The sequence below is a fragment of the Hemiscyllium ocellatum genome, chromosome 7, assembly GCF_020745735.1.
Source record: "Hemiscyllium ocellatum isolate sHemOce1 chromosome 7, sHemOce1.pat.X.cur, whole genome shotgun sequence".
Lineage (NCBI taxonomy): Eukaryota > Metazoa > Chordata > Chondrichthyes > Orectolobiformes > Hemiscylliidae > Hemiscyllium > Hemiscyllium ocellatum.
In genome coordinates, this window is record NC_083407.1 from 5,104,954 (window position 1) to 5,119,669 (window position 14,716).

A 14,716-nucleotide genomic window follows, 5' to 3' on the forward strand; every position below is an offset into this window, starting at 1 on the left:
ATTCCTGAGTTCTACCCATATTGCCTCACTACATGAGTCCTCTGTAGTTACCCAAGTCTGGAAGTAAACCTGGGGCCCTGGCACTAGGAGGCTGCAGTGCTAACCATTGAGCCATTTACCATCCTCAACTTCAAACCCAACAAATTGGAAACTTAAGTTAATGAAAAGTGGTGACACCAGCTGTGGGCAAGAATTCGCCACTGCAGTGTGGTTTCTGAATTTCCAAAGGAGTCATAAGTCATGCAAACAACGTATCAAGAGAGTCTATCCACACCAGCACCAGTATTGTGTGACATTATGCCTTTGCAGAATCGTTTCTTTTCAGCTATTAAAAAAAGTCTAGTCGATAATCTTGTCTGATCTCGGCCAATTCTGAGTCTCCAGTAAAATGCTCATGTTTCAATAGTTTGATTAGACAGCATAAACTTGGACAATGGTAAATATGAGCAGGACCTTTTTGAAAGGAGGCTTGGAGCCTTAGTATCTGATAAGGGGAAATAGAGAGATAAGGAAACTTAAAGTAAACTTCAAGGCAACAACGGGACATTTTATACAATATTCTATCTTAGAAGCAATTTTAATGGCTCAATTGAGCCCTGTTAACATAACATTATAGGTGTACTCCTAAGAAGGGATATAAAATATGTTGTAAAACAGTGCGACCATAAAATTCTAGCCTTAGTTAAACTGCCAGCTTAAATTAAAGAAAGATTGATGATTAGCCAATGCTAATTCTGGTTCTTTACTGCTGAAAAATCATTTGAAAAATGTTAAAAAGTACTAACCTAATCCTTATTCAATTATTATGAGAGAATGAGTGCTTTCAATTACGTGATATTAGTCCCTACAGATACATAGCATGTCCTTTTCTTCTTGTACTCACTTGATCACGTATATCCTCCAGTTGTGAGAGCTGTATTTCCATCATTTTAACCTTACGTTGAAGTTTATCGACTGCTACATTAGTTTCATCACTTTTCTGTAAGTTCAATTTCACAGAATTAGTATGTTTCAATTAAAAAGGACAAATATGGAAACAACAACTGAACTAATTTTACACCCAATAATAATTTTCATATATTGAGAATAATTGTAGAGACAAGCATTACATTAACCATTTCACAAGCTTTGTCAGAACTACAGACTTGTGAAAACAATCAAACAATCTAACAGCTTAAAGCTTCACCCATTTCCCAACTATATCACAACATAAATTTCAGACATTTAATTCATAATGCATTTCATGTGATAATGGAAATTCAATGAGAAAAGCTAAGAATAATTTAACAGGATTTTAAAAATTCATAAGTGTAAAAGATTATTTCTATCCCACTCACACAAGTAATTTCTAATCATAACATTAATGCTATTTAAAAGTGTACATCCACAATGAAAATCTTCCATCTCATAAGATAATAGCTTATGTTGAGGTGTTCAATTTGGTGTTATGGCTGTCCCCTGTGCTACGTACACACTCTACAGCAAAACCAGAGTGGAAATCAAACTATTCTCCAGGGGACATGTGCAAAACTACAGAGACCTGTGCAGCCACATTTCAGGGTCTCACTCATGACTTATGTGGTAGAGTCCGATGGAATGCAAAGCACTACATTTGGCACCAGTTGTTTAAAGCAGATTACAGAAAGACAATATATTTAGACAACAGTCTGCCTTTGGACTATTCCATTCAGATTTTTTTTACAGGCTTATTAGACTTCAAACAGAGCTATGGAACTCTATGCCAATGGCTGGGAGTTTGGTTCACCAACGCTACATGCTGGTTACAATGCAAATATCGAAACCAAGTTCCTCTGAATCTCTAACTTAACACTTTGAAGGATATCATTTCCATGTATCACCAAGCTGAGGACTTGCAGGTGGACAGGGAGAAGCTTTTTTTTTAGATTAGATTAGATTACTTACAGTGTGGAAACAGGCCCTTCGGCCCAACAAGCCCACACCGACCCGCTGAAGCGCAACCCACCCATGCTTACAGAGTTAGTTCTCCAACAAGGTGATGTGAAGTGTCTTGAGTGTGGGTGAAAATATTAGTGTGCTCTATGTTATTGTGTGCTTGTTTGCTTCTCATTTCAGCCTAGACATCATTGCCAAAAACCCGCTGCTGATTTGGATCCAGTGAGAATAGAAATAGGAAGATAGTACAGTTGAATATATGGCTAAAGAGCTACTGTAGGAGAGAGGAATTCTGATACCTGGATTGTTGAGATCTCTTCTAGGGTAGGTGAGACCCTGTCAAAAAGGATGAGTTGCACCTAAACTGGAGTACCAAATCCTTTTGGGAAGTTTGCTAACCCACTCAGGAGGGTTTAAAGTAGTGTGGCGGGAGGTGGAAACTTAAGTCAGCAAGTGAGAAGAAATTAATAGGACCAACAAGCAGGGTCAGTTTAATAAACAAGGCGGGATTATTAAAAAGTATATTGAGGAGGGAGAAATAATAAAAACATGCTGAAGGACAGGATAGAATGTACAGCCAAAACTAGAGTTCTTTATACAAATGTATGGGGTCTAAGGAACAAATTAGCTTTAAGTAAATCGTGAATAATGAGGAAATTGATGGAACTGAAAAGTGACAAATATCCAGGTTCTGATAGTTTCTATGCACGGGTGTTAAGGAGCACATTTAAAGATTATGACTAGGGCATTGGCAGAGTTCCCTGGATTCAGGTGGTGTATCTCTGGATTACAAATTTGCTCATATCACACCACACTTTAAGAAGGATGACAGAGGGAAACCAGGGAATTACAGACCAGTTAGCCTGACATATGTGGTGGGGAAATTGTTGGGGTCGGTAATCAAGAATAGGGTAACTGATTACCTTGGAAAATTTCTTTTAATCGGGGAGACGCAGCATGGATTCATAAAGGGTAGGTCATGCTTGACAAAACATCATGAAGTTTTTTTTAACGAGGCAACAAAGGTGGTAAACAGATTAATGCTGTTTATATGGACTTCCAAAAGACTTGTGATAAAATCCAACTCAAGAGACTGTGAACTCAAGTGGAAGCCTGTTGAATTCAGGGCAAATTATTGACATGGATAGGAAAATGGTTGAGTGGCAGGAAACAGAGAATTGGAATAATGGGTAAATACTCATGTTGGCAAGACATGATTCATGTCCAGTAGCGATCTGTACTGGGGCCTCAGATATTCACAATATTCCTTAATGACTTGGATAGTGGCATTAAAAGTCAAATTTGCTGATGACTCAAAATTGGGCAGCATTACAGACAGTGTTGATAACAGGCTAAAATTGCAGCAGGATTTTGATATGGCAGATGAATTTTATTATAAACAAGACTGAAGTTATCTATTTCGGGCTGAGAAATGATAGATCAGGGTGTTTTTCAGAAGGCATAAAGTCCAATGGGATTTGAGTTTTAGGCGCACAGCTCTTTAAAATGCCACAAACAGCCGTAGAGTCAAACAACCCTTCAGTCTAACGCATCCACTCTGACCAGACATCCCAGTCTAAACTAGTCCCACCTGCCAGATTTTGGCACATATCTCTCTAAACCCTTCCTGTTCATCTGATGCCTTTTAAATATTATAACTGTACCAGCCTCCATCACCTCCTCTAGCAGTTCATTCCACACACATATCATGCTCTACATAAAAAATGTACCCCTTAGATCCTTTATAAATTTTTCCCCTCACCTTAAATCTATGCCCTCTAGTTTTGGACTCCACCAACTCTGGGAAAAAGATCTCAGCGACTCCCCCCCCCTCCCCCATCCATGCCTCTCCTGGTTTTATGAACATCTATAAGGTCACCCCTCAGACTCCGAAGCTCCAGGGAAAAAGATCCCAACCTATTCAGCCTCTACCTATAACAGAAACACTCTAATCTTGACAACATGCGTGTAAAACTTTCCTGCACCCCCTCAAGTTTGACCACATCCTTCCTGTAGAAAGAATTGCTGTAGACCAGAATTGTAAACAGTATTCCAACACTGGCTTCACCACTGTCCTATGAAGGGGCAACATCGTGTCCCAACTCCTACACTCCGTTTTCTGACCAATGAAGGCAAGTGTACCAAACACATTCTTCACCACCCCGTCTACCTGCGACTCCATTTTCAAGAAACTTTGCACCTGCTCCTCTAGGTCTCTTTATTCAGCAATACTCTTCAGGGCCCTCCGATTAACTGTATAAATGCTGCCATAGGTGCAGCAAACAGTCCAAAGGACTGATGGAATGCAGAACTTCATATCTGAAGGATTGGAATACTGGGTTGCAAACATTATGCCGCTGTTAAGCAAAGCCCTCATTCGACCTCACACAGTACTGTGAGCATATCTAAGTATCACAGCTTAGGAAAGACATTTTGACCTTGGAGGGAGTGCAGAGGTTTATAAGGATAATACCTGGACTTCAGGGGTTAAGATATGAAGTCAGACTATACAAATTAGGCCTTAATTGTCTACAATTCAGAAGGTTAAAGGCTGATCTAATCGAGGTCTTCAGGACATTAACAGGGAAAGACAGGGTAGATAAAGATAAATAGAGGGAGGCGATGACCCAGTGGTTTTATCGTTAGACTACTCAAGAAACTCAGATAATGTTCTGGGACGCGGGTTGACTCATGGTTGATGGTGGAATTTGAATTCAATTCTTTCAAAAAATCTGGAATTCAGAATCTATCAATGAACATGAAACCATTGTTGGAAAAATCCATCTGGTTCACTAATACCCCTCAGGGAAGGAAATCTGCCATCCTCACTTGGTCCAGTTCACAGGCCCACAGCAATGTGGTTGACTCTCAACTGTCCTTTGAAATGGCCAAGCAAGCCAGTCAGTTGTTCCAATTACTACAAAGTCTCAAAGAAATGAAACTGTATAGATCACCGAGCATCCACTTAGGGACCGGAAAAGGCAACAGCAGAAACAGTCCTATTGAGCCTGCAAAGTCCATCTCACTAATATCTGAGGGCTAGTGCCAAAATTGGGAGAACTGTCTCACAGACGAGTCAAGCAACAGCCTGACACAGACATACTTACGGAATCATACCTTACAGACATTGTTTCAGACATCACCATTACCATCACTAGATATGCTCGGTTTCATCTAGCAGGACAGTCCCAACAGTGGTATACAGTCAGGAGGGCATTGTTCCAGGTGTCCTCAACATTGACTTCAGACCCATGAAGTCTTATGTCTTCAGATTAAACACTGGCAAGGAAACCTCCTGTCAATAACCACATACGGTCTTCCCTCAGCTGATGAATGGGTACACTTACAGGAAGCGTTGATGGCAAGGGCACAGAATGTACTCTGGGTGGGAGATTTCAATGTCCACCAAGAGTGGCTCTACAGCAACACTACTGGTTGAGCTGGTTGGGTCCTTACAGACCACAGCTGCTAGACTGGGTCTGCGGCAGGTGGTGAGGGAACGAACAAGGGGGAAAAACAGACTTGACCTCATCCTTACCAAGCTGCTAGCTGCAGATGCATCTATCCATGACAGTATTGGTTAGAGTGACCACCGCACAGCCCTTGAGGAGACAAAGTCCCACCTTCACTTTGAGAATACCCTCCATCGGGTTGTGTGGCACTATCACCGTGCTAAAAAGGACAGACTTTGAACAGATCTAGCAACTCAAGACTGGCATCCATGAGGCACTGTGGGCCATCAACAGCAGCAGAATTGTACTCCAGCACAATCTGGAAGCTTGTAGACCAGCATATTCCCCCACTCACCCATTACCATCAAGCAAGGGGATCAACCCTGGGTCAATGAACAGTGCTGGAGGGCATGCCAGGAGCAGCACCAGGCATACCTGAAGATAAGTTGCCAAACTGGGGAAGCTACTAAACAGGACCACTTGCATGCCACACAACATAAGCAGCAAGGGATAGGCAGAGTTAAGCAATCCCACAACCAATGGACCAAATCTAAACTCTGCAGTCCTGCCACATCCAGTCATGGTGATGGACAATTAAACAATTCAATGGAGGAGGAGGCTCCACAAATATCCCTATCCTCAATGACGGAACAGCCCAACACATCAGTGCAAAAGATAAAGCTGTTGCTTTTGCAGCAATCTTCAGCCAAAAGTGCAAAATGCACTGGTCCCCGCATTACAGATACCAGTTTTCAGCCAACTTGATTCACTCCACGTGATATTATGAAACAGTTAGAAACACTGAATACTACAAAGGTGCTGGGTCCTGACAAATTTCCAGCAATAGTACTGAAAGCTTGTGCTCAGAACTAGCCACTCTCTTAGCAAAGCTCTTCCAGTAAAGTTACAACACTGGCATCTAGTGATGTGGAAAATTGCCCAGGTATGACCTACATATAAAAAGCAGGACAAAATCCAACCCGGCTAATTACTGCCCTCTCAGTCTACTCTTGATCACCGGTAAAGTGAGGGAAGGTGTCATCAACAGTGCTATCAAGTAGCATCTTGAAGAAAGTGAGAACTGCAAATGTTGGAGAGTTAGAGTCGAAATATGTGGTGCTGGAAAAGCACAGCAGGTCAGACAGCATCCGAGAAGCAGGAGAGTTGACATTTCCAGTGTGAGCCCTTCACCAGGAATGAGAAGCACCGGCTCAGCAATAACCTGCTCAGTGACGCCCAGTTTGGGTTCCCCCAGGGCCACTCAGCTCCTGTCCTCATTACAACCTCAGTTCAAACATGGACAAAAGACCTGAATTACAAATTGACAATGAGAAGGTTTTAGCAATTTTGGAGCATCTGAAAATGGATAAGACCCGTGGGTCTAATGGGATTTATCCTTGGAACCTCTGGGAAGCTACGGAAGAGATTGCAGAGTCTTCGGCTTTGACCTTTATGTCATCATTGTCGACAGGAATTGTGCCAGAAGAATGGAGGATAGCAAATGTTGTTTCCTTGTTTAAGAAGGGAAGTCGAGACAACCCTGGTAACTATAGGCCAGTGAGCCTCACTTCGGTTGTGGGTAAGGTGTTGGAAAAGGTTATAAGAGATAGGATTTATAATCGTCTGGAAAGGAATAATTTGATTAGAGATAGTCAACACGATTTTGAGAAGATTAGGTCGTGCCTCACAAACCTTATTGAGTTCTTCGAGAAGGTGACCAAACAGGTGGATGAGGGTAAAGCAGTTGGTGTGGGGTACATGGACTTCAGTAAGGCATTTGATAAGGTTACACATGATAGGGTATTGCATAAATACGGAGTTTTTGAATTGAAGGTGATTTAGCAAATTTGATTAAAATTGGCTCGCGGAAAGACGACAGAGTGTGGTGGTTGATGGGAAATGTTCATCCTGGAACTCAGTATCACTCATGACCAGTAGTGTGCCACAAGGATCTGTTTTGGGGCCACAGCTGTTTATCATTTATAAAAATGATGTGGATGTGGGCATAGAAGGATGGGTTAGTAAATTTGAGGATGACACTAAGGTAGGCAGAGTTGCAGGTAGTGCCGAAAGATGCTGTGGGTTACAGAGGGACATATAAGATGCAGAGTTGGGCTGAGAAGTGGCAAATGGAGTTTAATGTGGAAAAGTGTGAGGTGATTCACTTTGGAAGAAATAAAAGAAGAAGTAAAATTCTTGGCAGTGTAGATGAACAGAGAGATTTTGATGTCCAGGTGCATAAATCCCTAGAAGTTGCGACCCAGGTTGATAGGTTTGTTAAGAAGGTATAATGGTGTGCTGACGTTTTTTGATAGGAGGATTGAGTTTTGGAGCCACGATGTCACACTCCAGCTGTACAGGACACTGGTAAGGCCACCTGGAGTACTGCATACAGTTCTAGTCACCACATTATAGGAAGGATGTGGAAGCTTTGGAATAGGTTTAGAGGAGATTTACTAGGATGTTGCCTGGTATGGAGGGAAGGTCTTACGAGGAAAGGCTGAGGAAACTGAAGCTATTGACGCTGGAGTGAAGAAGGTTGAGAGGTGACTTAATTGAGATGTGCAAGACAACCAGAGGGTTAGATAGGATGGACAATGAGAGCCTTTTTCCTCGGATGGTGAAGGCTAACACGAGGGGACATAGCCTTAAATTGAGGGGTGATAGATTTAGGACAGATATCAGGAGTAGTTTCTTTAGTCAGAGTAGTAGGGGTGTAGAACAGCCTGCCTGCAACAGTAGACTTGCCAACATTAAGGGCATTTAAATGGGCATTAGACATACAAATGGATAATAATGGAATGGTTTGGGTTAGATGAGCATCAGATTAATTTCATTCGTTGGCGCAACATCAGGGGCCAAAGGGCCTGTACTGCGTTGTAATGTTTTATGTTCTATATACAAAGGTAAGAGTGACAGCCCTTGACGTCAAGGCTGTGTTCATCAGAGTGTGGCACCAAGAAGCCCTAGCAAAATTGGAATCAATGGGTATCGGGGAAAAACTCTCCGGTGGTTGGAGTCATATATGGCACAGAGGAAGATGGTTGTTGTTGTTGGAGTTCAATCATCTCAGCTCCAGGACATCTCTGCAGGAGTCCCTCAGGAGGAATAAGTTGAATGGTAAAAAGGTACTGTTGTGCAGAGGGACCTAGGTGTCCTTGTATGTGAATAACAGAAGGTTGGTCTGCAGGTACAACAGGTAATTAGGAAGGCAAATGGAATTTTGTCCTTCATTGCTGAAAGGTTTGAGTTTTAAAGCAGGGAGGTTATGTTGGATAGGGTATTGGTGAGATCACACCTGGAGTACTGTGTGCAGTTTTGGTCTCCTTACTTAAGGAAGGATGTGCTGGCACTGGAAGGGATGCAGTGAAGGTTCACTAGGTTGGTTCAAGAGTTGAAGGGGTTGGCTTATGAGGAAAGACTGAGTAGATTGGAATTTTGAAGAATGAGAGAGGATCTTCTAGAAACATATAAAATTATGAAGGGTATAGATATGATAGACATAGTGAGGATGTTTCCACTGGCGGGTGAAACTAGGACAAGAGGCCACAGCCTGAAAATTAGGGGGATGCAGATTGAGGACTGAATTGTGAAGGAACCTCTTCACCCAGAGAGTTGTAAATCTATGGCATTCCCTGCCCAGTGAAGTAGTTGAAAATGTGTTGCTGGTTAAAGCACAGCAGGTCAGGCAGCATCCAAGGAATAGGAAATTCGACGTTTCGGGCATAAGCCCTTCATCAGGAATGAGGAGAGGGTGCCAGGCAGGCTAAGATAAAAGGTAGGGAGGAGGGACTTGGGGGAGGGGCGATGGGGATGTGATAGGTGGAAGGAGGTCAAGGTGAGGGTGATAGGCCGGAGTGGGGTGGGGGAGGTGAGGTTAATGTCAGAAATGGGGATGTTCGCTGATGATTGCTCAATGTTCAGCAATATTCGCGACTCCTCAGATACTGAAGCAGCCCATGTCAAATGCAACAATATCCAGGCTTGGGCTGACAAGTGGCAAGAAACATTTGCGGCACACAAATGCCGGGCTGTGACTCTCACCAATAAAAGACAATCTAACCAATGCCCTTGACATTCAATGGTGTTACCATCACTGAATCACCCACTCTCAACACCCTGGGGTTATCACAAACCAGAAATTCAACTAGACTTACCACATAAACACAGTGGTTACAAGAGCACATCACAGGCGAGAAAGACTACAGCAAGTAATCCACTTCCTTACTCCCCAAGGCCTTTCCACCATCAACAAGGCACAAGTCAGGAGTGTGATGAAATACTCCCCACTTGCCTGGATGGGTGCAGCCCCAACACCTCCATCCTGGACAAAGCAGTTCCCTTGATTGGCATTACATCCAGAAGCATCCACTCCCTCCACCAGCAACTTTCAGTAGCAGCAGTGTGTACAATCTACAAGGTATACTGCAGAAATTCACCAAAGGTTCTCAGACAGCACCTTCCAAACCCACAACCACTTCTCTAGAGAAGGGAAAGGGCAGCAGATACGTGGGAACACCACCCGCTGCAAGCTCCCTTCCAAGTACTCACTCATATTCTTCACAGTCACTGGGTCAAATTCCTGGAATTCCCTCCTCAATGCCATTGTGGGTCAACCCACAGCAGGGGGACTGCAGTGGTTCAAGTAAGTTACCTCAAGCCCACCTTCTCAAGGGCAACTGGGGATGGGCAATAATTGCTGGCCAGCCAGTAATGCCCACATCCTATAAACAATAAGTTTTTTAAAACTACTTCCACAAGTTTAAGATTCTAGAATTAGGGCGGATATTCTAAGAATTAGAGCCAGGCAATTCAGGACAGGTGTTGCAAAAGCACTTCTATATGCAAAACGCAGTAGAAGTTTAGGACTCTTTTCCTCAAAGGGCAGTTGATAATAATTCAATTGTCAAAATTAAATCTGACAATTTTTTTGCTAAGCAGGTTATCCAAGGGGTGTGGGCCCAAGGGAGGCATATGGAGTTCAGTCACAAATCAGCCATATTCTTACTGAATTGTGGAATACGTTGAAAGGTTGAACGGCTTTCTCCATTCCTGTGTTCCTATGAATGTTCAGAATTACAGAAACATTGCTGTGCAGAAGATGTCCATGCAGCAATTATGTCTGTACCAGTTCTCCAAATGAGTATCATGACTGAGTGCCTACTCTCCTGCCCTTCTCCATATCTTTGCACATAGAGTCATAGAGATGTACAGCATGGAAACAGACCCTTTGGTCCAACCCGTCCATACCAACAAAATATCCCAACCCAATCTAGTTCTACCTGCCAGCAACCGGCCCATATCCCTCCAAACTCTTCCTATTCATATACCCATTCAAATGCCTCTTAAATGTTGCAATTGTACCAGCCTCCACATTTCCTCTGCGTGAAAAAGGTGCCCCTTAGGTCTCTTTTATATCTTTCCCCTCTCACCCTAAACCTATGCCCTCTAGTTCTGGACTCCCCGACCCCAGGGAAAAGACTTTGTCTATTTATCCTATCCATGCTCCTCATAATTTTGTCAACCTCTACAGGGTCACCCCTCAGCCTCCAACACTCCAGGGAAAACAGCCCTAACCTATTCAAGCTGTCCGTATAGCTCAAATCCTCCAACCCTGGCAACATCCTTGTAAATCTTTTCTGAACACTTTCAAGTTTCACAATATCTTTCTGATAGGAAGGAGACCACAATTGCATGCAATATTCCAACAGTGGCCTAACCAATGTCCTGTACAGCTGCAACATGACGTCCCAACTCCTGTACTCAATACTCTGACCAATAAAGGAAAGCATACCAAACGCCTTCTTCACTATCTTACCTACCTGTGACTCCACTTTCTAGGAGCTATGAACCTGCAGTCCAGCAACACTTTGTTCAGCAACACTTCCCAGGGCCCTACCATTAAGTGTAGAAGTCCTGCTAAGAGCATGAACACTATTCTAAAATTTGATTACAACAGCATTTCTCTGCCACTACATCACCTTTCCCCACAAACAAAGTCTCGCATGCTTTGCTGTCAGCAGAACTGAACCATTTTCGCCTCTTCAAACCGCTCATTTGCATGAATTTTACATCTCACTGTCATTTATCACCATTAACACTCCTTTTGTCTTTTGGTCCGGGCACATTCACCATCTATTCCACTCACTCATCCTTCTGTAAAATCATAAAGGACATCATTTCCCAGCCCCTTTCAGTTCTGGTTCTCTCCTCACTAATGCTGGAAGACCTGTTGAGTCTCCAGACTTTTCTGTTTCTTTTTCAGCATTCTGTTTTTAACTAGACAGCATCAGTTGGAGCCTGAGGTTCTAGCTCGTCAATATTGATGGCTCTTCCTTTAAGAGGATTTCGAGTATTTCAAAGGCTGATGTCTATTAATGGTACCAGTTGTGAAGTGCCATCAATACTGACAGAATTACTTTGAAGTTCAATGTGTGGGGCATAACTAGTTAGGTTAGTATTTATTGTCCTGCACACAGTTAAAAGTTATCCACATTGATGTGGGCCTGCAGTCACTTGTAAAAATAGCATAATTCTTTCCCTAAAAGACATCAGTCAACTACATGGGTTTTCACAACAATCAACAGTGGTTGCGATGTCATTCAAAAAGCTTATTGAATTCAAAATTCATCGAATTCAAAATTCATCATCTGCTATGGTGGGAATCAAACCAATTCTTCTGGAACATTAGCCTGGACCTCTGGATTACTAGGCTCGTGGCATTATCAGATTCTTGATCAGTGGTGCTGGAAAAGCACAGCAGTTCAGGCAGCATCCGAGGAGCAGGAAAATCGATGTTTCGGGCAAAAGCCCTTCATCAGGAATACAGGCAAAGAGCCTGAAGGGTGAAGAGATAAATGAGAGGAGGAAGGGGGCGGGGAGAAAGTAGCACAGAGTACAATAGGGGGAGGGGATGAAGGTGATAGGTCAGAGAGGAGGGTGGTGGAAGGTAGCAAAGGGTACAATGGTGGATGGGGGTGGGATGAAAGTGATAGGTCAGAGAGGAGGGTGGAGTCGATAGGTGGAAAAGAAGACCCAGTGCATTATCAGTACCACACATCTACATCCCAGTCAAAGTTGAGTCAGTTGTTTTTCAAGATGGAAAAGATATATAAACACAAAAGATATATAAAAGATATATGGGAAAAGGGGAAAGAATTGAAAAGGTTAGATTACTAAACACTTAGGATGATCAAAGAGAGTTTTGAAGGCACAGTGAATGGTGGCAAGGTGATGGCATACCCAAGGTAAGAGGAATACAAAAAAAAATGATGGAAATCTGAAACAAAACCCAAAATGGCTGAAGAAATTAGTTATTACACTTGACATAAAATGCTTTGGGAACTGGTTTGCTCCATTGGCTGGATGGCTAATTTGTTATGCAGCTTGACACCAGGAGTATGGGTTCAATTTCTCTACCTGGTGAGGTTATTATGACAGCTGTGCCTTCTTTACCTCCTTAGCCTGAGGTGTGGTGATCCTCAGGTATGAAAATGTGTTGCTGGAAAAGCGCAGCAGGTCAGGCAGCATCCAAGGAGCAGGAAAATCGACGTTTCGGGCATGAGCCCTTCTTCAGGAATGAGGAAAGTGTGCCAAGCAGTTTAAGATAAAAGGTAGGGAGGAGGGACTTGGGGAAGGGGCGTTGGAAATGTGATAGGTGGAAGGAGGTTAAGGTGAGGGTGATAGGCTGGAGTGGGGGTGGGGGCGGAGAGGTCAGGAAGAAAATTGCAGATTAGGAAGGTGGTGCTGAGTTCGAGGGTTGGGACTGAGACAAGGTGAGGGATAGGGAATTGAGGAAACTGGAGAAATCTGAGTTCATCCCTTGTGGTTGGAGGGTTCCTAGGTGGAAGATGAGGCGCTCTTCCTCCAGCCGTCGTGTTGCTATGTTCTGGCGATGGAGGAGTCCAAGGATCTGCGTGTCCTTGGTGGAGTGGGAGGGGGACTTGAAGTGTTAAGCCACGGGGTGGTTGGTTCGGGTGTCCCAGAGGTGTTCTCTGAAACGTTCCGCAAGTAGGCGGCCTGTCTCCCCAATATAGAGGAGGCCACATCGGGTGCAGCGGATGCAGTAAATGGTGTGTGTGGAGGTGCATGTGAATTTGTGACGGATATGGAAGGATCCCTTGGGGCCTAGGAGGGAAGTGAGGGGGGAGGCGTGGGCGCAAGTTTTACATTTCTTACGGTTCCAGGGGAAGGTGCCAGGAGTGGAGGTTGGATTGGTGGGTGGCGTGGACCTGATGAGGGAGTCACGGAGAGAGTGGTCTTTTCGGAACGCTGATAGGGGAGGGGAGGGAAATATATCCTTGGTGGTGGGGTCCGTTTGGAGATGGCAGAAATGACGACGGCTGATACGATGTATATGGAGGTTGGTGGGGTGGTAGGTGAGGACCAGTGGGGTTCTGTCCTGGTGGCGATTGGAGGGGCGGGGCTCAAGGGCAGAGGAGCGGGAAGTGGAGGAGATGCGGTGGAGAGCATTGTTGACCACGTCTGGGGGAAATTGCGGTCTTTGAAGAAGGAGGCCATCTGGGGTGTTCAGTATTGGAAACGGTCCTCCTGGGAGCAGATGCAGCGGAGACGGAGGAATTGGGAATATGGGATGGCGTTTTTACAGGGGGCAGGGTGGGAAGAGGTGTAGTCTAGGTAGCTGTGGGAGTCAGTCGGTTTATAGTAAATGTCCATGTTGATTCGGTCGCCCGAGATAGAAATGGAGAGGTCTAGGAAGGGGAGGGAGGAGTCTGAGACGGTCCAGGTAATTTTGAGGTCAGGGTGGAAGGTGTTGGTAAAGTGGATGAACTGTTCAACCTCCTCGTGGGAGCACGAGGCAGCGCCGATACAGTCATCGATGTAGCGGAGGAAAAGGTGAGGGGTGGTGCCAGTGTCGCTGCGGAAGATGGACTGTTCCACATATCCTACGAAGAGACAGGCATAGCTGGGGCTCATGCGAGCGCCCAAGGCTACTCCTTTGGTTTGGAGGAAGTAGGAGGATTGGAAAGAGAAGTTGTTCAGAGTGAGGACCAGTTTAGTCAGTCAAAGGAGGGTGTCAGTGGAAGGGTACTGGTTGGTACAGTGGGAAAGGAAGAAGCAGAGGGCTTTGAGTCCTTCGTGATGGGGGAATGGAGGTGTACAGGGACTGGATGTCCATAGTGAAGATAAGGCATTGGGGACCGGGGAAGCGAAAATCATGGAAGAGGTGGAGGGCATGGGTGGTGTCCCGAACATAGGTGGGGAGTTCTTGGACTAAGGAGGACAGGACCGTGTCGAGGTATGCGGAGATGATTTCGTTGGGCAGGAGCAGGCTGAGACAATGGGTCGGCCGGGGCAGTCAGGTTTGTGGATTTTGGGCAGGAGGTAGA

At 44.3% G+C, this 14,716-nt stretch overlaps 1 protein-coding gene across 1 annotated transcript in view; it reads right to left on the minus strand.

Moving 5' to 3' along the window:
* The window catches only part of LOC132817309 (desmin-like), a 167,015-nt gene that overhangs the window by 123,065 nt on the left and 29,234 nt on the right, over positions 1–14,716 (minus strand). The window contains exon 3 of the mRNA XM_060827720.1: positions 884–979. Coding sequence (XP_060683703.1) covers positions 884–979 — 96 coding nt within the window. The remainder of the gene's footprint in view (positions 1–883; positions 980–14,716) is intronic.